This window comes from Carassius auratus, chromosome 48 (assembly GCF_003368295.1).
Source record: "Carassius auratus strain Wakin chromosome 48, ASM336829v1, whole genome shotgun sequence".
Lineage (NCBI taxonomy): Eukaryota > Metazoa > Chordata > Actinopteri > Cypriniformes > Cyprinidae > Carassius > Carassius auratus.
This window is the reverse complement of record NC_039290.1, coordinates 10,866,727-10,892,244: the sequence shown is the minus strand read 5'-3', so window position 1 is coordinate 10,892,244 and position 25,518 is coordinate 10,866,727. Positions and strand designations below refer to the sequence as shown.

Sequence of the window (25,518 nt, the reverse complement as noted above, 5' to 3'; positions counted from 1 at the left end):
TGGATGTTTCGATGTGGAAAGCAGTTCGGAAAGGAAATATTGATATTTTATTTGTTAACAATATTGTTATTTTATTTGTAAGTAAGTGTTTTTAAAATTGAACTTATTAAAAAATAATCCAAACAGATCCACACACACACACACAAAGATAAAATATAAATTATTAACATATTTTTTTAATAAACCAATTTTAAAACACTGCAACAACCACATTTGTTTACCTTGAATTGAATCTTTATAAAAATAAAAAAAAGTCATATAAGTGAAACACGGTCTACCTTAAACATATTGTATATAGGTTAAAACGGTGTAGGTATTGTCTAGCGCAGGACATCAGGAGTCTTGTGTGGGGTGAATGTTTTAATTTATCTTCCTCTGTGCTTTTTGAAGAGCAATTAATTATTTTCAGGATAAAGACCTCACATGTGATGGTTCATTCAAGCCTGGGTTATGACTCAAAGAATGCTTTTCACGGTGACACAGACGTTTTTGTAAAGGCTATTCACATGTCAGCACTTGACTTAAACATTTTAAATGAGCCAGAAAGTTATGGCGGTTAGTGACTACAAAAGTCATAAAATCTCTCTCTCTAAGGTTAAAAAAACAACATACAAAGACCAGCATGCAAACAGCTACATCACATATTGTAACTTTCTACATACATTTTCAGCAGATAACCAATTGTGTATTGATAGTTTAATATTTAAGATTGTTTCAGAAAAGTCTGATATAGAACAAAAAGTGAAGAAATATGTTTATTTGTTTTGTAAATCACTCATTCATGTTCGGACATCATTGCGTAATGTTATATCTATGTTTATTTTACAGTATGTTATATATAATTTAAAGTTTTATTTGCAATTATCTTCATTAAAAGAAGAGAACAGTGTTTTTTATGAGCTCAGTAAACTTAAATAAATGTTGAACATCTTTAAATGTGTGATAAATTATTTGCTTCAGTAACGTGTGACTATGATGTCATATATTTTATTACCGTATTATTTAAACTAGAAAAAAAGTTTGTTGAGACAAACTTTAAGTTGGCTTGAGAAAGCCTGACCAGAAAGTTTGAAGAAGTTTAAAGAAGTTTGAAGTTTAAAGTAGTTCGAAGTTTAAAGTAGTTTAAAGTTAGATTGATAGATTAGTTGAAAAAAAAGAAAGATATATTAGTTCGAAAGAATGATAGATAGATTAGTTTGCAAGAAAAAATGATAGACTAGTTTGAAAGAAAGAATGATAGAGAGATTAGTTTGAAAGAAAAAATGATAGATAGATTAGTTTGAAAGAAAGAATGATAGATAAATACAACACAGCTGTATGAAAAAATCCAAGATGGCCGCTGAGGACAGGTGTGGTTTTTTAGACTCCACACCTATCCTTTTATTCAGCATTTTACATCAGATTGTAGACAGTTTTAGCCAATGCTTTTCAACAAAGATACCTCAATTCAAAGAAATGCATGCATCAAAGACTAGAATCGACCAAAAGGTACAGAGAAAATGAATGTATTTTGACAATGCTGCTTTGTATGTGGTTCCTGCTTGTTCCACCAGCTCAAGGCATTTTATTTGGCTAGAAATCAATCAGTTGTCCCTCCACCTTCTAATGATATATCAAAACAATTTTTTTTTTGGACATATTCGAAGTATTACATCAAAAATAGACCAGATTCAACATTTACTGAAATAATCCAATTTGGATTATCTGTGTTTAAGTGAATCCTGACAGAAATACTCCAACACACATGATTGATGTACCTGGTTATATTTGTTTTAGAAAAGACAGACTAACTGGCAGGTGTGGCGGTGTGTTGATTTATATCAAAGAAACATTTAAATGTGTCCAAATTAATTTGCACACACCTTCAGAATGTGTGGGCATCACTGTGGTGTTGTCGACAAAAATGACTTTTAATATTGTCACTTCATATAATCCCCACTCATATGGTGTTTAATTCTACAAGGATTTAGAAGACTTACTTAAACAGTTGAATTGTCGCTGTGAGACTATCTTCCAAGGAGATTTTAACATAAATTGGTTAAGTAATAGTAATAGGCAAAAGTTAAAAATGATCTACTCAAAACATAATTTCCACCAAATAATCACCAAATAAGATTAACAAAAAGCAGAAGAACTCTAATTGACTTGATCTTCACAAATAAAATTGAGCGAGTGAGTAAAACTTACAACTTAATCACAGGTCTTTCTGATCACAATATGATTTTAATTGTTAGAAAGCTCTCCAAAAACCGTCTACAATCCTTCTGTAATATTCAGCATAAATTAGAATTTACAGGTGTTCCCAAGAATAAAATAACTTGAAGATGAACTACAGAATATAAATTGGAATAATGTTAAGCAAACTCATGATTTAGATACCTGCTGTACTAGAATGATGAAAACACTAACAGATGTGATTCAGAAATATACTCAGGTAGAGAAGTATTCACAACGTAGAAGGGCTTTACAATGGCTGAATAAGGATATTTTCCAGCTGATGAAAAAATTAATTATTAACATTTGTTTTTAAAGGATTAAGAAATAAAGTAGTTAGTGAGTTACGCAAGGCAAAAACAAACTACTTTATGAAATTGACGGAAAGTTCAGAACTTTGGAAACACCTATTATAAATATTTTAACTAACCGAGTGCCTAAACAACAAAAAATAATAGCATTAAAATGAATTCCCTCAGCAATGGAAAATGGCTATTACAACTCCAAACTTTAAATCTGGAGCATCTGACAAGGTCTCGAATTATAGACCGATTTCAATTTTACCTGCACTCTCAAAGGTTCTTGAAAAAACAGTTGCCAAACAACTTGTCGTTTATCCTGAAAGTGATCTTCTTCTACATGCCAAAGAATTTTGTTTTAGACCAGGGTACTCAGAACAGAGTTGAGTTACCTCACTGAAATGATAAAACAGTCATTAGATGAAGGTAATGTAGTGGGAGCAGTATTTCTGGACTTGAAAAAAGCCATTGATACTGTGAACCACAAAATTATTTTAAATAAATTAGAAAATTGTAACTTGTCACATGATGCAATAACTTGGTTTAGATCATATCTAGAACACAGGCAGCAGAGCGTTAAAATAAATACCACCCAGTCATCTATTCAAACTTGTCGAATCGGAATGCCATAAGGTTCAATCTTAGGCCCTTATCTTTTTAGTTTATAAAAAGTAGCATGTTGCTAGCATGTTTCCAGCATGTTTCTAGCATGACTAGCATGTTTCTAGCATAATAAGCATTCGACTAGCATGTTGCTAGCATGTTTCTAACATGATTAGCATTTGACTAGCATGTTTCTAGCATTATTAGCATGCAACTAGGTTGTTGCTAGCATGTTTTTAGCATGACTAACATGCGACTAGCATGTTTCTAGCATGTTTCTAGCATTAGTATCTTGCCCGGTAAGTATGAGGCTACTATCGGGTGGGATCTTTGCCGAGAAGACCTCATCATCTACGCTCCTCCCGTTAAGACTCAGATGGTCAGCACATATTCACCACTGTCAAGCACTTCTGGACTCTGGGGCTGAAGGTAATTTCATGGACAATGCACTAGCACGCAGACTTCAAATCCCCCTCAGACCCCTGACACACCATATGACGGTTCACACCCTCAATGGACAGAGACTACCAGTCATCTCTCACATCACTGAAGACATCACCCCTATCACATCAGGCAACCACTCAGAAACCATCTCCTTCTACATCCTTGACTCTCCTCTTGCACCTATAGTACTCGGTCACCCCTGGCTCCTCCTGCACAACCCCAAAATAGACTGACAATTAAATTCCATCCTGACCTGAAGTGTCATGAGTCTTATCTAGTGTCTGCTTGTCCGTCTGTTTCTATGTCTGTGTTTCAGGAGGAGGCAGTGGATTTGTCTAACGTGCCCGCGGAGTACCTCCATCTGAAGGAAGTGTTCAGTAAGTCTCGTGCTGCTTCTCTCCCTCCGCATCGTCCCTATGACTGTGCCATAGATTTACTGTCAGGTAAGTCTCCGCCTAAAGGCAAATTATATTCACTTTCTGTCCCAGAAAGGGGGGCTATGGAGAAATATATTTCTGATTCTCTAGCTTCGAAGTTCATCCGCCCTTCCTCTTCTCCGGCGGGGTTCTTTTTTGTGGGGAAGAAAGATGGATCGCTGCGACCTTGTATTGACTATCGGGGACTGAACAACATCCCTGTAAAGAATACTTACCCTTTGCCGTTGATGTCTTCAGCCTTCGAGAGGTAGCAGGAAGCGTCGATTTTCACGAAATTGGACTTACGTAATGCTTATCATTTGGTCCGCATCAGGGAGAGGTTGAATGGAAGGCCGCTTTTAACACCCCCAGGGGGCACTTTGAATACTTGGTCATGCCCTTCTGGCTTTCCAACTCCCCAGCGGTCTTCCAGGCACTCATCAACGATGTGCTGCGAGATATGATTGATCAGTTCATATATGTCTATCTGGGCGACATATTGATTTTTTCTTCTTCTCTCCAGGAACACGTGCAGCACGTTCGACGAGTGCTTCAGAGGTTGCTAGAGAATGGGCTTTTTGTCAAGGCGGAGAAATGCGAGTTTCATGCACAGTCTGTTCCGTTTCTTGGGTATATTGTGTCGACTGAGGGAATACGCATAGATCCCGAGAAGGTTAAGGCTGTGGTAGAGTGGCCAAGTCCAGATTCCCATAAGGCCCTACAGAGGTTTCTGGGGTTCGGGAACTTCTACCAGAGTTTTATTCGCAACTTCAGCCAACTAGCTACACCTCTGACCACCTTGACCTAACCCAAAACTACGTTCAGGTGGTCAGACAAAGCCGAGGCTGTGTTTGCAAAACTGAAGAGCTGCTTCGTTTCAGCCCCTATCCTGATCACCCCTGATCCATCACGTCAGTTTGTGGTGGAGGTCGACGCGTTGGAGGTGGGGGTAGAGGTGGTGTTATCCCAAAATATATTTTTTTAATTTTTTCAATTACAGTAAGGTTATTATATTGTCTGATATATATTTGCTTCTTATTTATTAAATACGGGCAATTGATTGATAAAACATTGATCAAAATTAAGATAAAATGTTTAAAAAACAAATATCTTTTAAAAAAGAGTTTTCCATAAATAACTTCTGTATGACCTGTCAATAAAATTCTAAAAAAGTGTGTCTAATGTGATTGGCTTAACCGATTTGATTTCGGGTGCGGATTTTAATTAGTGCTGCTGTCGGAAAACGGGTCGGATTCAGTTTTAAGCACTGCAGGTACGGGCGGGTGCGGATTTACAAAATCGGACCTGTGCAGCTCTCTGTCTTACTTCAGTCGTGACAATAAGTATATTTTTATTTATTACCATTTTATTTACAATTGAGATGATTCTCTTTTTAGCTTGTAATGTTTATGTATGTGCGTGCTTTTTTATGTTTTATCAGAACACAAATATTTGTAATGACATGAGTATTACACTTCAATACCAATGTAAATGTAGTTTATGATGAAATTTATGAGTCCTTATAATGAGTCCATATATGATGAAATTTATGAGTCCTTATTTAATTATGTAAGCTCATGCTGAATTTTTTTTTTTTTTTTTTAATTGGGTGCAAAAGAATCAAAATATTGATAAAATCATCTTTAAAGTTGTTCAAATGAATTTCTTAGCAATGTATATTACTAATCAAAAATCAAGTTTTAATATATTTATGATAGGAAATATTTTTGATAAAAAATTTTGACCCATACAATGTTTTTTTTTTTTTTTTCTCTGTTGCTACAAATATATTCCACTTTCCAAAGTTTACATTCTAGTGCAAAAATTCCCCTTTTTGTTCTGTTTTGGCCTCAATTGGTCTTTATGTTCTTCATACAAACGGATCACATAATACAATAAATTTAAGAATATATATATATATATATATATATATATATATATATATATATAAGCACCAAGTTTCAAAATGAAGTTGTCAGGACATCCCATCAAATTTACATTAATGTCCTTGGAGCAAAAACAAGAGCCTGACTCAGCAGCGCCACCTGATGCTTTGGGGAGTACTGCAGGCGGCCAAATGAAGTGCAGACATATTTCAATAAGTCTGTTCTTTTATTTTCAGCCCATCCATGCTGAGCATAGGAAGGGCAAAAACATTATAAATTTTTACAAATCCAAACACATTTATTACAGATCTGAAAGTTATATGAAATTGAAATAAATAAAATATTATACACTAAAATAATAAAATAGACTATATTTAATATCAGAATTTAATTCAGTCATTTTACTCTCCAGACATCACACCAAATCTTCACTTTATATCGCCAGTGTCATTTTTGCTGATGATTTAAAAAAAATATATATTTAAACTGTGAAAAAAAATATTTATTGCTGCATATTAAATAAGGTAAAAATCATGATTTCTATATTTTGGTGGAGATGGCTCAGAGGTCTTTAATAATACTTAATATCCATTATACTACTGCCATAATATATTAACATAATTGATATAAGCTTAATTTTAATATTTAGCTTTTTCCTGCTTCTTTTTGGACATGTATACATTAAATTTGTTTTGTATTTTGTTGTGTTGTTTTGGTTCTGTTATTATTGTATTTTTTTATATGTCAAAAAATAAACTGTTAAAATATTAAATCAAAGAGCACATTACCCATTTTTCTGCATGTAAAATTCTGAATTAACAGGTTTATCAGAAAAATCTAAAAGATTACTATCAATTTTTAAAATAAAAATGATTAATACATGTTTCATTCCATAATTATTCCTTCACAAATATGAACTAATAACATGTATTTATATGTAAATTATCACGTAGTGTTATATAGTGCACAACTGACTACTACTGATCTGTTATACAATTGTGAAAATATTTGAGAACCACTGAATATAGGCTAACTTTTGCATTTTTAACTGACTAATATGCCTGCATGATGTTTTTGGATTATTAGTCAAAAACTAATGTATCTTGAAAAAATTATTTATCAATTAAGTGTCCAAGACACTTACACCAAGTGATTTCTAAAGATCATGTGACACTGAAGACTGGAGTAATTGGACTGAAAATAAAGCTTCACATCAAAGGAATAAATGACACTTGAACAGATATTCACAGAGAAAACAGCTGTTTTACATTCTAATAATATTTCACTGTTTTTACTACATTTCTGATCAAATAAATGCAGCCTTGGTGAGCAGGAGAGACGGTGCTAGAATAACTGTCTCTCTACCTCCAGGTGGGTTTGACGTTTTTATCACGTGACCCAGGAGTAAACACTGAGCTTTGAGAGGCGGCGGTGCTGCTCTTCCTCAGACGTCCAGCAGGGGGCGATGGGCGAACACTTTCTGCAGGCGTCTCCTTCGGCTTGAGGACCTGAGAGAGCCTGAGTGAAGCCGCGTGGGTCAGTGGAGGAGCTTTAGACCGGTTTCCAGGAGCGGTGCTGTGTCGTGTTGTTGACGCCACAGTGTTGCGAGTGAAGCTTGGTGGTTTGAGCGTGGAATTGCATGCAGAGGTTTGAGGACTGGGACGGTCGAGGGCTCGAAGTGTAGCACGACACATCTTCTCCTCCGGTCGAACCGCTGGCGTCTTCTTCGCGACGTTGAGGACGCTTCCACCGGGTCGCTCCTGAATCCTCACAGAACTACTGGGCTGCCGGAGAGGAACGAGCTTCCTCACACTCGCGGTTTCAGAGGAGCTCACACATTTAGGAGATGATGATGATGATGATGAGGTTGCTTTAGTGGAAGATGAAGGCGATTTCACAGAAAGAGATGCTCTGTTTTTAGGGCCGAAGGTTCGTTTGCTGATTGTTTGTTTCACTCCAGCGCTTGTTTGGAGTGACTCTGTTGTAGGCCAGACATTATCTTTAGTTTTTCCCTCTGATTTGTCATTAATGAGCTCTGGTTCTACCACTAAACTTATTTGTGAAGGGTGAAAGGTCATGTTTGGAGTTACTTCTTTATTTCCCAGTGTTTCCTGACTTTGTGTTTGAAGGTCGTTGTTCTGGGATTCCTGTATGGAAAGAGACTTAATTTCAATCTCCTCTGTCACATTTGTGATGGACAGCGAGTGTATTGGAGGAAGTACGAGTGTTTCCGTTCCACAGGAGTCAAGGGTCACGTTGTTTTGTTGTGGTGAGCAATACAAACTTTCAGGGCTTGTCTCAAGCTGTTTCATAAGCCCCTTCCTCTTTAACGCCGCCACCACATCTACTTTACTATTGGACTGCAAACCGAAGACTCCGCCAACACCCTCAAGCCCCGCCCACGAGTGCTGCTTGTCTTCTGACTCCTTCAGACGCTTGCGCCTAGACTCCTCCCACATTCCTCGCTCCATGTTCTCCTGTGAAGAGAGAAAAAAAGTCCAGCTGATTAACTGAACGACTTTCTGTAAATAAGTGAAAAACAAATAGAAAATATAAATAAAATTATATAAAAATAAATTATACAATTATATAAAAATAAATACATAAATAAATAATAAAGTGCATTACTATAGTAAGTGAAAAAAAACTTTTGTTCTATAATGCTTTTTCCCCCAATATTTTGATATTTTAAATCGGTATGGTATATAGTTTAAATTAATTTAACAGGCTTTGAACATGAAAATATAAACAAGTAAACAATATATAAAAAATGTAATTAAATGTTTATGCTTTTTTTCCCAAGTTATGTTTTTATTTATTTAAATTGTGCATTTAAATATGAAAATGATAGCTAATTGATAAAAAAAATATTAAATAATAAATCAATAAAAACATGAATTTGTATAGTAGTACAGTATAGATTAGTAAATTAGTCTAAACTGAGAGTTTAAACATGAAAATCTATAGCTGCCATGCATGGCAAGGAAAAAATAAATTGCATTTTTTTATTTTTTTTTATTTACCTGAACTGCTTTCTTGAATTTGGAGCAGAAATTCTGGAAAATTCGTAAGCACTCGTCCAGTTTGAACAAATCTCTGTCCTCACAGAAGAAATCAATCAGAGCATCTCCTTCCCTCTGAACCTCATCAATACTGATCCTCAAATCCTCCAGAGCTCTAGCAGCGCTCTGAAACACACATTCAAACATGACTGTAACTTAAGAACATACATGAAAAGTTGTGTTGTTAAATCAGACAGGCCCCAGGTCAGAGGTCAGAGGTCACCTGTAGGAAGGACTGCAGCTGCAGCAGGAGCTCATCATCTGTGTGGATGTTCTGCTGTAACTGATGAACTCTTCTGGTCAGAGCGTCAAACTCCTCATGAATGCTGTCAACACACACTCTACACACACACACACACATACACACACACACACACAGGTTTGTAGAGTAGACGCCGTTATTTTAATATCAGGCAATGATATTTTCTCCTAACCTTGCCCCCTTGAACAGAACCTTCACTGAAACACTAGATTTAAACTGAACCATGATTGGGACACGGCTGTATTTTTGTATGACTGCTCCATCAGTGTTTCATCAGTGAAATGATAGTTTTCTCACCGCGCTGCTTGCTGAACATGCTGAAGTTTATCCGGAAACATGAGCAGATCTTTCTTCTGAGCTTCCTGAAATCAGATAGATGGACACACGTGTCTGATATGTGGTTTACTGCATTCAGATGCTTTCTGACAAGTGTGAATTATGAACATTTAGGTAATATTTCTACCACATTATAGAACACCTCAGACAAATAGAGACCAGCTCAGACTGATAGAGACCAGCTCAGACTGACAGAGACCAGCTCAGACTGAGAGAGACCAGCTCAGACTGACAGAAACCAGCTCAGACAAGCAGAGACCAGCTCAGACTGATAGAGACCAGCTCAGACTGACAGAGACCAGCTCAGACTGACAGAGACCAGCTCAGACTAGCAGAGACGAGCTCAGACTGATTGAGACCAGTTCAGACTGATAAAAGACCAGCTCAGACTGACAGAGACCAGCTCAGACTAGCAGAGGCCAGCTCAGACTGATAGAGACCAGCTCAGACTGACAGAGACCAGCTCAGACTGACAGAAACCAGCTCAGACTAGCAGAGACCAGCTCAGACTGATAGAGACCAGCTCAGACTGACAGAGACCAGCTCAGACTGACAGAGACCAGCTCAGACTGATTGAGACCAGCTCAGACTGATAAAAGACCAGCTCAGACTGACAGAGACCAGCTCAGACTAGCAGAGGCCAGCTCAGACTGATAGAGAATAGCTCAGACTGACAGAGACCAGCTCAGACTGATAGACACCAGCTCAGACTGACAGAAACCAGCTCAGACTAGCAGAAACCAGCTCAGACTGATAGAGACCAGCTCAGACTGATAGAGACCAGCTCAGACAGATAGAGACCAGCTCAGACTGCTAGCAGAGACCAGCTCAGACTAGCAGAAACCAGCTCAGACTGATATAGACCAACTCAGACTGCTAGCAGAGACAAGCTCAGACTGACAGAGACCAGCTCAAACTGATAGAGACCAGCTCAGACTGAAAGAGACCAGCTAAGACTAGCAGAGACCAGCTCAAACTGATAGACCAACTCAGATTAGCAGAGACCAGCTCAGTGTTTACTCGTGGGTCATGTGATAAAAATGTCAGACTAGCAGAAACCAGCTCAGACAGATAGAGACCAGCTCAGACTGCTAGCAGAGACCAGCTCAGACTAGCAGAGACCAGCTCAGACTGATATAGACCAGCTCAGACTGCTAGCAGAGACAAGCTCAGACTGACAGAGACCAGCTCAAACTGATAGAGATCAGCTCAGACTGAAAGAGACCAGCTAAGGCTAGCAGAGACCAGCTCTGACTGATAGACCAACTCAGACTAGCAGAGACCAGCTCAGACTAGCAGAGACCAGCTCAGACTGACAGAGACCAGCTTAGATAGAGTCCAGCTCAGACTGATAGAGACCAGCTCAAACTGACATTAATCAGCTCAGACTGATAGAGACCAGCTCAGATAGAGACCAGCTCAGACTGACATAGATCAGCTCAGACTGACATAGATCAGCTCAGACTGACAGAGACCAGCTCAGACTAGCAGAGGCCAGCTCAGACTGATAGAGACCAGCTAAGACTGTCAGAGACCAACTCAGACTGATAGAGATCAACTCAGACTGTCAGAGACCAACTCAGACTGACAGAGATCAACTCAGACTGACAGAGACCAGCTCAGACTGACAGAGACCAGCTAAGACTGACAGAGACCAACTCAGACTGACAGAGACCAGCTCAGACTGACATAGATCAGCTCAGACTGATAGAGACCAGCTCAAATAGAGACCAGTTCAGACTGATAGAGACCAGCTCAGACTGACAGAGACCAGCTCAGACTGACAGACTGACAGAGACCAGCTCAGACTGATAGAGACCCAGCTCAGACTGACAGAGACCAGCTCAGATTGACAGAGACCAGCTCAGATTGATAGAGTCCATCTCAGATTGTTAGAGATCATCTCAGACTGACAGAGACCAGCTCAGACTAGCAGAAACCAGCTCAGACAGATAGAGACCAGCTCAGACAGATAGAGACCAGCTCAGACTGCTAGCAGAGACCAGCTCAGACTAGCAGAGACCAGTTCAGACTGATATAGACCAGCTCAGACTGCTAGCAGAGACAAGCTCAGACTGACAGAGACCAGCTCAAACTGATAGAGACCAGCTCAGACTGAAAGAGACCAGCTAAGACTAGCAGAGACCAGCTCAGACTGATAGACCAACTCAGACTAGCAGAGACCAGCTCAGACTGACAGAGACCAGCTCAGACTGACAGAGACCAGCTCAGACTGACAGAGACCAGCTTAGATAGAGTCCAGCTCAGACTGATAGAGACCAGCTCAAAACTGACATAGATCAGCTCAGACTGATAGAGACCAGCTCAGATAGAGACCAGCTCAGACTGATAGAGACCAGCTCAGACTGACATAGATCAGCTCAGACTGACAGAGACCAGCTCAGATTGACAGAGACCAGCTCAGACTGATAGAGACCAGCTCAAATAGAGACCAGCTCAGACTGACAGAGACCATCTCAGATTGTTAGAGATCAGTCCAGACTGACAGAGACCAGCTCAGACTAGCAGAGACCAGCTCAGACTAGCAGAGACCAGTTCAGACTGATAGAGACCAGCTAAGACTGACAGAGACCAACTCAGACTGATAGAGACCAGCTCAGACTGACAGAGACCAGCTCTGACTGACAGAGACCAGCTAAGACTGATAGACCAACTCAGACTAGCAGAGACCAGCTCAGACTGACAGAGACCAGCTTAGATAGAGTCCAGCTCAGACTGATAGAGACCAGCTCAAACTGACATAGATCAGCTCAGACTGATAGAGACCAGCTCAGATAGAGACCAGCTCAGACTGATAGAGACCAGCTCAGACTGACATAGATCAGCTCAGACTGACAGAGACCATCTCAGATTGTTAGAGATCAGTTCAGACTGACAGAGACCAGCTCAGACTAGCAGAGACCAGCTCAGACTGATAGAGACCATCTCAGATTGTTAGAGATCAGTTCAGACTGACAGAGACCAGCTAAGACTGACAGAGACCAGCTCAGATTGTTAGAGATCAGTTCAGACTGACAGAGACCAGCTAAGACTGACAGAGACCAGCTCAGACTGATATAGACCAGCTAATACTGACAGAGACCAGCTCACTGACACACTCACCAGAGCGACAAAGTGCAGCAGGTTGATTCCAGGTTTGTTGGCTTTAGTATCAGCCAGTAAAAGCAGAGAGGAGAGTTTGAAGCCCACGGCGTTACCAGCAGAGCCACCCTGACAGACAGATAAAGAGAGACAGACTGAGAGAGACAGAGCTGCAGACAGACAGATGATAAGGTTCTGTTTAATGCTGTGCCAACAGTGAGATCTTCATTGTTTTTCTGCCAGTTAAATAACACTGCTCTGATCATAAAAAAAATATTTAATACTGTAAATTTATAATTTGATTTTATATAATGTTCCGGGTCAAATCTGACCTGCAGCACATTTTTGAGTTGGCTGATGCTTTAATTCAAAGAAATGTAAACTGCAATGTGAATTTTGAATTTCAAACCCATGATTTTGGTGTTGCTAGGGTCATTAATTAAGAAAAATAGTTTACATTTTAAGTAAAAATAGTATAGTAAAAGTTTAAAATCGAAATAAAAATGTATTTTAAGTACTCATTATAGTATTAACATTTTTTAAATGTTTTTTTTAAATGCCTTTGTTAAAATCATATCTTCTCATGTTTCTTTTTTTGTAATGTGTCAGAAGTAATGATGTTTATTATTATTATTATTATTCTTAACTGTACCCAGTGTTTTTACACCAATGCATGAACTGATCTAAAGTATTTCTTAAATGCAATACAGGTAACTTAGGAGAAATACATCTGAAAAATGCATTACCATAAGTGTACTTTGATCTGGGCTTTATGAGTAGCATGTAATTTGGTTAATAGTTTACTGGTTTCCCTTTAAAGTAGTTTCACTGCTATATGTATATATCATGTGTATGTATCTGCATGTATTTGTCAGTGTTTAAGAGTGGGAGACTAACAGCATTCATGATGTTTCCAGCCTGCAGCACTAAATGAAGGACATTGTGAAGCTCCTCACAGCTCAAACAGCTCTATAAAGACAGATACATCAGAGGATGAATGTGATGCTAAAGGCGTTTACACACAGAAATCTCTAAGTAATGATGGATTTTATGGGAATCCAGCACTAGACTGGTGCAATCACGACACAAACATCAGCAGATCACCTTTAATGGCACTCAGGATGATGGTCATGTCCTGTTTCATTACGGTGTATGAGGGGAAAAACTCTTCCTTTAACAGCAGAGCCTCGAGACGGACCTCATACCTGCAGAAACGCAGGAGAACCAGCTCAAATTAGATCTGGACCAGACCGGATTACTGACAGTCCGTTTCTATCAGAGTGTACCTGGGTAATCGGATGAGCTGGTGTATGAAGGCATCAGGCGGAGCCAGGTCTTGAGGGTTCCCACTGAACATCTGAAGATTCTTCACCTGTCAATCATCAATCAATCAATCAATCAATCAATCAATCAATCAATCCAATCAATCAATCAGTGCTCTGCTCAGTGGGGAGTGAGTGGAGTCTTTACCTCGTCCTCCTCCGGCAGGAGCTTCAGTAGCTCTCTGAGAGACTCCACACTGAAGATGCCCGTGTTTCCAAGAAGAATATCATCCAGAAGACTCTCAGTGGACCTGGACATACAGAGAATCAGTGAGAGCAGACGAATGAAACACACACACACATACAAACACTCACGCACACACGCGCACACACACAAACATGTCTTACTTTTTGAAGTGTTTCAGAAAAATTGAGATATTCAAGCTTCTCTTGGAGCCCAGGATGGTGATCTATAGACACACACACACACACACACACACACATAAATTCTATTTGTCATGATATAAATCTCATCACTAACATCATGAAACTTTTTAATATACTATCATAGTTTTTGTTAAAGTTTTGATTAATTAATCAGTTAATTTTCATGCTTTTCTATTTTAATTTTAATTAAAGTTTTAGACAATTTTTTTCAGTTTTTAATGTCTATGCAGTTATTAATATTTTAAATAAAAAAAAAATCAAAGTTTCGTTGTGTTTGTTTTTATTAGCTTTTGTATTTCAAATAAGTCTATATGGTTTTTATTCAATTTTTTTATATTAATATCTTGAATAATATAATATTTAAATTTTAATTAATTCATGTTTTAGTAATGTTGTTATTTAGTTTTTTTATTTCTATATAGTTTTTATTCATATTTTGAATTTGTTTTATTTTAACATTTTTTTTATTTGTTTTTAAAATTCAATCATACATTTTTTTCAACTGAAAAAAAAAGGAAATAAATAGCAGTTGATCAGATCTCACGTGTGTCTCACCTGTGGTCTGAGATCTTTCACAGAAGCGCGTCTTCGTCCGATCGTGGTGCTGATCGTGGTGCTGGTCGTGGTGCTGGTCGTGGTGCTGGTCGTGGTGCTGGTCGTGGAGGCTGGCGGCGTGTCCTCGTGTCCGAACAGCTCCTCGATGGCCCTGATGTCAATGTGGAGCGGATCCCTGCTGCTCCGGTCGAAGCTCCACAGGTTCGGCCCGTCCTGATGCTTCACACGATCCTCAGGAATCGGTTTCCAGTAGAAACTCTTTACCCTCCTCTTCCTCTCCGCAGGGTTTCCAATGGGCAGGGGTGGAGGAAGGGGAGGAGCCAGGGGCAGGGCACCATTAGGGGCGTGGTCAGGTAATGACGGACAAGAGACAACAGCCCCGCCCTCTTCCTCAAAACCCTGGCTCTCATTGGCCAGTGAGATCCTGCTCAAACTAGAAGGGGATGTGGGTGGGGCCAGAAGATGATTGGCAGCAGCACTGGCTGATTCCATGACGGAGACTTTCTTAAAGCCACGCCTCCTACAAATAGATGTCCGAACGCCAACATGAAGATCCGATGAGCTCCAACAACAAGCAGAAGCTTCTGTAATACGAAAAAAACGAAACACACTGTTCATAAACTGCCTTCTAAATGAATAAAAACATCTTCTAAATGCATCAAACAAACTCATTCCATTGGTTGATCCAGAATTTGGTGTTTTAACACCTCCGGTTCATTTTCTTTCAGAAATAAGTAAAATATCACTCACTTGTTAGGGTCATTTAAACACAATCAAACACATTTCAGTGCAGATGCAAACCCAGATGACAGAAATATGCTCTAAGAATGCTAATGTTCCTATTCAATTAAAAAATATGTTATTTCTGAACGTTCTCAAAAAAATAAAAAAAAATAAAAATCTACATTATTTTATATTTAGTAAATCTTTAAGCTAGCATGAGATATTATTATTAGGTGTATTCATTTTTATTTTTATATTTTCTGTTTTCATTTGAACTGCAATCTTAATGTTTGCATGAAATATATATGGCTAATAATATTTTTTTTATTAGTTTTTAGTTGCCAGTTTTCATTTTAGCAAATCTTTTGTTTGCTTTACATATATTATTGTTATTTTTAATGTTTTTATTTTTATATTATTTTCTGTTTTCATTTTAAAGTTTTAGTAATTCTTTTTGTTTTTCTCTTTTTTTTAAAGTTATATATAGTTGAAATATTACATTACAATTACATTTATTCATTTAGCAGACGCTTTTATCCAAAAAAGACATACAGATGAAATATTGCATATGTAAACATACAATTTCAGGAAAACTTAACCCAAAAAACGATTGTCTTAATCTATTGTGATTAATCGATTGGGTAAAGTATGGTGAAATCTTTTTTATTACCATATTCACCTGTATTGTCTGAGAAATCAGATAGTCGAACCAAACTAAACACAAATACTCACCTCAGCACAACTAAACCAGTCGACAATTGAATAAAAATCAACAGTTAACCAGCTCAACAGCTGAAGATAATAACACGCTTCTGCTACATTGAAAAACAAACTCTGAATTTATTATTTGAATCTATGAGTTTCTCATGAAAATCATTCATAACATATTATATATTTGCACAAGAAAATGTATTTACCTTTGTGTGTTAATGAAGATGTTCCTAGACTGCATCAGTCACAGCAAGATCCCAACAGTGACTGAAATCATCTGTGAAAACATGAAAACTATGAAAGCATGTCAAACTGTCATATTTATATTACATTTCCTGTAATAACTGAGGCGAATTAAAATACTGTGAGCTTTAAAATTCTTTTTTTTTCTATATTAATACAGAATCATCTACCAAAGAGTTGATATCTACAACAAACGTTGCATAAAAATTATGCGAACTGTAAATGTTGCAATGTTTAAGCAGATGTGTATGTGTGTCTCTCTCTCTGTATGTGTGTGTGTGTGTGTGTGTGTGTCACTGATAAGAGCTCCTCCCGTCACACCCAACTTCAACTGTCAGTCACCTCATTTTTAATGCAGTTTATTATTTGCTTCACTTTTACACGCATAATTGCCGAAAATCAATAACAAACACAGAAACAAGGAAACCAAAATGTGATACACATAACAACAACAGCTCAAGACACCCGTCTAGCCAGTTTCATCATGTTTTTTTTTATTTTTGCACACAAACTTGTTCTGTATTTCTGAGAAATTATGTGCAAGGATTTCAAAACAGCCAGGGGGTACATTACAATGAAATACAAATAAAAAGGTTAAATAAAGGCCATAGAATGTTCATAAATTCTGACAGATTTACAGCCTTAAAATGAAAGGCAAAGGCATATTTCCCACATTTTTACATTTATGTTTACTAAATTTTGCTAAAAGAGGTAGCAGATTGATTAAATAACATAAAAATTCAAGACTTTATAAACCTTCAGACAAGGTCTTGACAAACTTTCCTTTTCAAGTTTAAACTGAAAGTTTATAATTAATAATTATGGATTCGATGTACATCTTAATGCTTGATGTGTTTCAGGTTTTGTCTTCTCCAGATGTTCACTGATGGACTGGAGTGCTGTGGATTATTGGGATGTATTTATCAGACTCTCATTCTGACGGCACCCATTCACTGCAGAGCATCCATCGATGAGACACTGATGCAGTGCTACATTTCTCCAAACCTGATACATTTTTATTTTGGGAGGAACTATTTCTTTAAGTGAGTTTATATTGAAAACAAGAACAAACAAGAGAACATTTGTAGTGTTGTTGTTTTAATCATGAATTCACTTAATTTAGTTCAATTTCTCAGACTAATAAGATATAATATCTTACATCATTTGAATCTCCAGTAAAAGTATTTCGATTTAAGAATGTTTAGATAGTTTTACTGGAAAACAAAACAAAATACTTGTGAAGAACAGCACTGCAGTGTGACGTCATCTTACTGGAAAGACATTAGATGCAAATCACTGGAATACGATCTGATCATAAATGTTGACAGTATACTGTATTTGAATGTGACATGGTCAATTATTGTCTCATATTTGCATGTTTGATGCATTGAATTTGAATCTAATGTTACTGTGATAACAAGCTCAAACTGTGCACCACAAACTTTTCTATAATATTATACTTGGGTTACAGTTTGATTACAGGCCTATATATACACAGTGTATATATGTGAATGTATATATATATATACACACACACACACACACACACACACATATACGGTACATATTGTACATACACACACACACACAATCTCAAGTAATAACAAATATGTAAATTATGTAAGTAACAATATGTAAATTAAAAGGGAAATTCAAATGTCACACCGCCACAGGAGATAAAAACAGGTAAGGATTAGGAGATAAGCTAAAAATATATTGGGTAACAGACATACCATATCCCTCCGGATGAATAAACAACATGACTGTTTTGCATTAATGTCATGATTAAATATGAAAATAAGTAATTTTCTACTTAAAATGCAAGTATTATGCAACTAATCTAACATTTCCAGAAAATATCTGAACACTGATATTTGAATAAAGCCAGATTCTAAATTATTTTCGATTTTGTTGTCATATTATAATATTAACTCTATAGAGTGTGTGTAAGAGCTGCTGAACTGAGAAAACTTTGGTAACACTTTCTATGAAGCTACAGTGTATGGGACGATGAGAAATATAATAACTGAAGTGGATGCAACATTGTTCCTATGATAATTTATGAGATTATACAACACATTATAAGGGTTTTTATAATGCATTTTGTATTTATTATAATGCCTCAAGAATACCCTTACTTTCTTTACTTTCTCAAAAAAATTCATTCTGTATGATTCATAAGTGTTTTGAAAAATGGGGGCATGGGTTATGTCCTCATAAGTCACCCTCTCCTTGTAATACCTGTGTCATACCCATGTCATTATACACACACACACACACACACACACACACACACACACACTGTTGACTCTGGGCAATAAAGAAAGAACAATAAAGAACTAGGGAGAAGGGAGTTGTCTGTCCAGGAAAAGCAAAGCTGGAGGAGCAGAAGAGGAGAAATGATCGTGATATCAGTCTGTCCTGATAAAAGAAGAAACACAATCACTCCTGAATCACAGCATCTACAGGTAAGAAACTCTGAGATCATGATTACTGATAGTTTAACTTCACATTGATTATGATCTGACTGATTTAACTGTGTTTATATTTTATTATACTCAGCTGATCACAGGTTAACTAGTGAATGTCTGGATTTTGCACATTTTGTCTGTTGCTATCTGAACTTTTTCAGTTTAATTCTATATCGAAAGAGAGAAAAAAAAACACAAAATAAATCAACTTAAAAACAAACTTCATTTAATTCACAAATAATTTCCCAATAAAACAAGTGTATCTTATATCTCAGTTATTATATGAGCAAAATCATAAAATAAATGTACACATTTGTTTAAAATAAAACAATGTATTTCCGGAGGTTTTAACAGCAGGAATGTGCAGCATGACAGTAAATTATATATAAAAAAGTAGCCTAATTCTTAACATTAAAAATAAATAAATCCTACAGTAAAAACATGTTTAACTGGTTAACAGTAGGTTTTTAAATGAAGAAATGTTACTATATGGAGAAATTTAATGTACCTTTCCGGTATTTTTTAACTATATATCCCTTCATCTGTATTTTTAAAGTGGTTGTCAGTGTATTATAAAGGCAAAATACAGATTTTTATATTTCAGTAGTATTAACATAAGGCTATATCTAGGGATGCACCGAACGTCCGGCAAACTGAAATTATTAGGCCAATTCTAGCAGAAAAAAAGACAGAATAAATTGTAACATAAAATTAAAGGCCTGTTTTGTTACAAAATACTGTAACTTTTGGATACTTTATATTATCACCAGAAAATTTGAAACAGATGCACCTTAACTTAACTTATTTAGTTCCGTAGATATTGAATGTCAAATAAGACAGATATGAAAAAATTTATCCTGAGCACTCAAATTGTATTGACATTTTTATCAGTTATTTCTCAGCAGGATAATGTCCAAATGAAATAATTGAAGATTAAATAATAATAAAAAAATAATCCACTGAAAGTCAGAGTTGGGCAGTAACTAGTTACTAGTAATTTAGTTATTGTATTACTTTTGCATTTACTAGTAGTGTAACTAATAACTAATAATATTTCAGTAATACTTTACAGTTACCATCCATATAACAGCTCAGTTGCTTAGTTACTAACCCTTTAAGTTTGATCACTATTAAAGCTAGAATGTCCTCTAATGTGTTTATTTTCAAATAGGTATGAGTAGTGAATTTTTTTTTCTTCATAAAACTACAATTTAAATAAATTATTTCTATAGGCTATAAAAAAAAGAAAAAAAGAAAGAAAGAAAAGAAAATAAGCCTAAATAAACTGATCTATATCATGTTAAATGGTGGTTGCCTAGTTTATGAATGGTACACCCCCTAAACTCACAGAAGTGGTTTGACCCAATGCTCAGCAGCCAATGACATCGACCCTTTCAAACTGATTTTAATGTGTACTTCACGTGTATTTAACACGTATTTCACACGTTAAATACACGTATTTAACACGCTGATTTTTCGCACAAACACGTTGACCCGTTAAAATTAACGCGTTTTTGAACCTTTTGGCGTTCCATAGCAGTGAGGAAGTGTTTAAAACTACGTGAGAAAGACGCAAAAATTTGCGAGAGACTGCATGTTCTCCATTAGAAGAGGAAGGTGGTTAATGTATGATGATTGAAATCGTAAAATGCCCTTGAACAATTAGAAAAAAAGGTGATCTGCTTGGGTTCAGAATAAAAAAGCGCGAGGAAAATCTGTGTCGTCAGTTGCTCAGTCACATTTTTATTAATTTTTATGTGACAATATGATACATGCGACAAACATGTTCCCAAATTCATAATGAAAATCAATTATAAATCTGCTATTGCCAACAGAAAAGCATTGAGGTCTTCCTGAGGAAGCAAGAACATATGAATGTTGGTGTTGTAATTTTACTGTTGTTCTGTAAAATAAAATAAAAAAGTAATGATGATAATAATAATTACAACAGCTCTATTTCATGCATTTATTATAACAGTGTTCAAATTGAGATCTGTAATATTTTCTAATGTTTGAAAAGAAGTATCTTCTGCTCATCAAGGCTGCATTTAATTGATTAAACATAGTGAAATATTATATACAGTATGTGAATCTCTGTCAAGCTGTGATGTATTTCTGTGATGCTCCGCTGTATTTTCAGCATCATTCCTCCAATCTTCAGTGTCACATGATCTTCAGAAATCAGAATAATATGATGATTTACTGCTCAAAGTGTCCAGTTTTCCTTCTTTTTCTCTTTAGACAGTAAAATGCCTAATTCAAAAAGGGGACTGAAAGATGGCAATTTTTATTTATTATTTTTTATTGAACTAACTAATTAATGTTATGTTAAATTGTGCTTTGTTGGTTGTAATAATGTCTTCTAATGTTAATGTTATAAATATTAACTGTTAAATAATTTTTTTTTTTTTTTTTTTTTTTTTAAACTATCTTTGAAAAGCAAGACAAAACAGTAAAAAGCACATTTTGGATATTAAATGTATGCAATGATTAAGAAAATTTTGCTAAATACATAGGGGAAAAAGAAAAAACGCATGAAACGGTATTTGGTCAAGTGTTTCATTTTGTTCAGTTTCGGCTTCGGCCAAGTTTTTCATTTCGGTGCATCCCTAATAATATATTTTAATGAAATATATTTTCCTGTAAATTGAACTTAAATCTGTAAAATATGAAATATTTGCTTCTGTATTTCTTAATTGAATAGGTCGGCGACCGAGGCAGCTTTTACTGTAAGTTTGACAGGTTTTTTGAGTTTATTTTCAGACTGAATCATGACACACATCAGCTTCTGGAGCTTCTTGTGTGTATTTATAGCTGAAGTAGAGTCTAATAAAACAATGATAAAGTAGAATGGCATGATCTGATGTTCTGGATCTGGTCAGATGTTTCTTGAGACTGATTTGTGTTTTTCTCTCAGAAATGGAGAGAATCACATGTATGTCTCTTCTGCTCACAGGTGAGTGAGTGCTTGACTAGTTCTAGTGTTGATAGTTAGTGTTAGTGCTGCTGACCGTGTTCAAGTGTGTTTGAATGAGTGTGTAATGTGTGTGTTGTTGAGGAGATTGAGTAAAATACTAAGATACTCCACTACTGTACTAGCACTTCTTGTCTTGAATGTGAATGTGTCTCTCCTCAGCTGTGGTCAGTTCTTCTGCACGAGCTCCGCGTCAGTATCACTTTGTGAATCAGAAGAAGAGCTGGACTGAAGCTCAGAGTTACTGCAGAGAGAAATACACAGATCTGGTCACTATCAGTGACATACAAGAACAGAATGACACTGAACAGACCATAAAGAGAGTGAACAGCAATGCTGACCGTGTCTGGATTGGACTGAAGAACACAAGAGTTGGTTTCTGGAGTGACCCTGCCTTCTACACAGAACAGTACAGGAACTGGGGACCATCACAACCAGGAGGAGATGGAGACTGTGTTTACATGAACTGTGGGAATGAGCCTAAGTACAGTGGCATGATGTAGACTGTAATACAACAAGGCATTTCATCTGCTATGATGGTGAGTTCAGCTGTAAGTGATCATAAAACTCAGAAATGAGCTCAAAACATACTGTTTTCATGTCCAATAATAATACGCTCTTTTGTTTTTGGTAAATGAGAGCGGAAATAACAAATGTATTTTCCTTTTTTAATTAAATTCCACTAGGAACATGATTCACTCAAATGTCTTTCTGTTTTAAAGCCAGTAAAGGATTCATCATTGTACAGGAGCAAAAGAACTGGACTGAAGCTCAGAATACTGCAGAGAGAGACACACAGATCTGGCCAGCGTGAGGAATCAGACTGAAGAATGAAGAGATTCAGAAGATCATAGACCAAAACAGAACTTCAAGTGATCAAGATAAACAAGTCTGGATCGGTCTGCACAGACTCTGGGTTTGGTCAGATAAACAGCAGCTCCACATTCACACACTGGAAACACAGTTCTGATAACACACGTAAGAACTGCACATTGATTGTTATCAGTGATGAAGGACGATGGACAGACGAGGAGTGTTCAGAAGAGCATCCCTTTGTGTGTTATGATGGTGAGTAGATCAATCCTCTGAGAAACAGATCATTAGGGTAGCTACCGTTCTAGTGTGTAAAATAGCACTGGCTCCTGTATTTCAAAGTTAAATGTTTTGTATCCTGATTTTCTTGCTCATCTGTTTGTGTTTCCAGATAAGCTGGTTCTGGTCCGAGAGAATAAGACGTGGACTGAAGCTCTGAGACGCTGCAGAAACATGGACATGGACCTGGTGTCGGTGGATTCGGATCAGATGCAGCAGCGGGTGATGAATGTGACCTCGAGCGCTCTCTCTGATCACGTGTGGCTGGGTCTGCGTCACTCCTGCACAGTGGGGATCTGGTTCTGGGTCAAAGGTCAGACCGTGTGCTACGATCAGTGGGCTTCTGATTATGACATCGGACTGGACGAATGTGATCAGACGGTGAGATCCGGAGCCATTCGGACCCGTGATAATCACTGGATCAGCCTTCCTGAAACTGAAGAAATCAACTTCATCTGCACCAAGTACATGTGATCCAGATTACACAAATCATATTACTAATATGAAGCACTTGTGATGAGATTATATAATATTTTAAAATGCCCATAATCAAATGATACTCTCTTATCTTTGTTTAGTGCATATTATTAATACTGCATTTTCTTTGATGGAACAGATATGTTCAGCGAATCCATCTAAAATTACTGAAATATAATCATACAGTAATGTACATTATAATACATGCAACTTTTTTTTATTTTTTTTATTCTGTAATTTCAATCTCTGCTTGTTTCCTATACAGTTCCTGAATGACAATATATAGAAAATATATTTTTTTTCAGTTTGCATCTCATTGTTTCCTGTGTTTTCTTGTTGTCAAGGCTTTAGTATGTTTCTCATTTGTCAACCTAGTTACTGATTATGTTGCTCTCCCTGTGCCTCATTAATTTTTTTCATTACTGTGCATTTATATTCCTCTCACTTCGCATTATTGAAAATTAATATTTTTTGCTCAAAGTGTGTGTGATGTTCCTTTGTGTAAAATCATCTACAATTAATATATGTGAACATGTATAAATGTAATGATTATATAATAATAATAAATATTGATTGAATGACTTCATGGAATATTTGCACTTTGTTTGAACATCGGCAGCAGCATTTAAATAAAGTGATGAAGGTTAAAATGTCATTACAATAGTGCTTATTGATACTTAATTATTGTGGCAAATTACAGGATCTTCAAATGTATACAATGCTGAAAAAAAAACACAACAACAACAACAACTTAAAAACACTTAAAAATAAATACAATTTCATGTTTTTAAAGAATATATAAAATATCAAACAAGTGGAATTTACATTGGTTATAGAAAATAATCACACTACTTTAAAATAATCACATTTTGTTGCTTTGCAGTCTTTAATGAAGACAGACACAGTTTTTGTTTTATTATTAATATTTAAAACAGTTGAGTACATTTTTATTCCCCAGATTTTTAAATAATAATAATAATAATAATGCATTTTATTTCATGGCGCCTTTCAGAAAACCCAAGGTCACCATACAAGACTCTTATTTGGAAAGGATGCTTTAAATTGATCAAAAGTGATTATAAAAAATGTATAATCTTACAAAATATTTGTATATCAGATAAATGCTGATCTTTGGATCTTTCTATTCATCAAAGAATCCAGAAAAAATTTACTCAACTGTTTGAAATATTAATAATAAAACAAAAACTGAGATTTACAGGTCACGGGGTGAACACGACATGGTTGGGCTAAACGGCGAGAGGAAGGGGAAAGTTCAAACAAATCAAAGCCATAAATCATACTGACATATGCTACCTTATAGGTACTACTTGTGTGACACTGATAAGAGCGCCACCCGTCATTTTCAGTGGATATTATTATTTTCATGTGCCCCCACCACTGTTCAAAACAAAGTTACGTCACTGGACCTTACTATAAACTATGATAAAAGTTCATCAGCTGGGGTGAATATACTGGTTCTAGATCAGCGCTGCCCTGGAAACGCCGCTCCCACACTGATCAAACAGTCATGACACCTGTGCGTGATGAGTGGCGCACCTGGAGCTTGTTCCCGCCGGCTACAAAAGTCAGAGGAAGAGGCTTCCAAGGTGAGTTGCACCGAAGCTCAAGGAGACACTAACAAATGTTTTGTTTGTCTGCTCATTCACAGACTCCAACAGCGCCGTGTGTGATAGCCCGGCCACCAACAAACGGAGCAGATCTATCATGTGATCCCATAGCCCCTGGGTCAGCCCAATCGTGATGGTACTGAAGCCAGACAACACCCTCCTTTTCTGTAATGACTTCAGGAAGCTCAACCAAGTCCCTGCCTTTGACGGGTATCCCATGCCGTGGGTGGATGAGCTCCTGGACTGGTTAGGGAAGGCCCGGTATATCAGCACCTTGGACCTTGCAAAAGCGTATTGGGAGGTCCACTCTT

The 25,518-nt window shown here is 36.8% G+C and overlaps 2 protein-coding genes and 1 pseudogene across 3 annotated transcripts; 2 read left to right on the top strand and 1 right to left on the bottom strand.

Moving 5' to 3' along the window:
- Window positions 1-7,105: 7,105 nt before the first annotated feature.
- On the bottom strand, window positions 7,106-16,850 carry LOC113065852 (FH2 domain-containing protein 1-like). Its single transcript, XM_026237402.1, has 12 exons — window positions 16,529-16,850; window positions 14,889-15,472; window positions 14,295-14,356; window positions 14,095-14,197; window positions 13,911-13,996; window positions 13,716-13,829; window positions 13,522-13,582; window positions 12,646-12,753; window positions 9,484-9,548; window positions 9,148-9,265; window positions 8,886-9,050; window positions 7,106-8,339 (listed from the first exon to the last, which is right to left on the bottom strand). Exons 2-12 carry the CDS (start codon window positions 15,378-15,380, stop codon window positions 7,224-7,226), a joined length of 2,490 nt encoding a protein of 829 aa, XP_026093187.1. The 5' UTR covers window positions 15,381-15,472; window positions 16,529-16,850; the 3' UTR covers window positions 7,106-7,223.
- A 2,098-nt stretch (window positions 16,851-18,948) lies between these two features.
- LOC113065851 (C-type lectin domain family 10 member A-like) lies at window positions 18,949-22,527 on the top strand. Of its 2 annotated transcripts, XM_026237400.1 has the most exons (4): window positions 18,964-19,033; window positions 21,741-21,765; window positions 21,954-21,992; window positions 22,173-22,527. In XM_026237400.1, exons 3-4 carry the CDS (start codon window positions 21,956-21,958, stop codon window positions 22,511-22,513), a joined length of 378 nt encoding a protein of 125 aa, XP_026093185.1. In that variant the 5' UTR covers window positions 18,964-19,033; window positions 21,741-21,765; window positions 21,954-21,955; the 3' UTR covers window positions 22,514-22,527. The 2 variants fall into 2 exon arrangements, with proteins under 2 accessions (XP_026093186.1, XP_026093185.1); XM_026237401.1 differs by lacking the exon at window positions 21,741-21,765 and having other exon boundaries at window positions 18,949-19,033.
- A 2,813-nt stretch (window positions 22,528-25,340) lies between these two features.
- The window catches only part of LOC113065323 (zinc transporter ZIP5-like), a 6,699-nt pseudogene continuing 6,521 nt past the window's right edge, over window positions 25,341-25,518 (top strand).

Bases quoted from the DNA above. Each gene is read 5' to 3' on its own strand.
- LOC113065852 (XM_026237402.1), bottom strand. From the start codon at position 15,380: ATGGAATCAGCCAGTGCTGCTGCCAATCATCTTCTGGCCCCACCCACA. The intron at 14,198-14,294 runs GTAAGACATGTT...CTGTATGTCCAG, and splicing joins TTTCTGAAACACTTCAAAAA to GTCCACTGAGAGTCTTCTGG. The intron at 13,830-13,910 runs GTACACTCTGAT...GCGTTTCTGCAG, and splicing joins CAGCTCATCCGATTACCCAG to GTATGAGGTCCGTCTCGAGG.
- LOC113065851 (XM_026237401.1), top strand. From the start codon at position 21,956: ATGGAGAGAATCACATGTATGTCTCTTCTGCTCACAG. The intron at 21,993-22,172 runs GTGAGTGAGTGC...GTCTCTCCTCAG, and splicing joins TATGTCTCTTCTGCTCACAG to CTGTGGTCAGTTCTTCTGCA.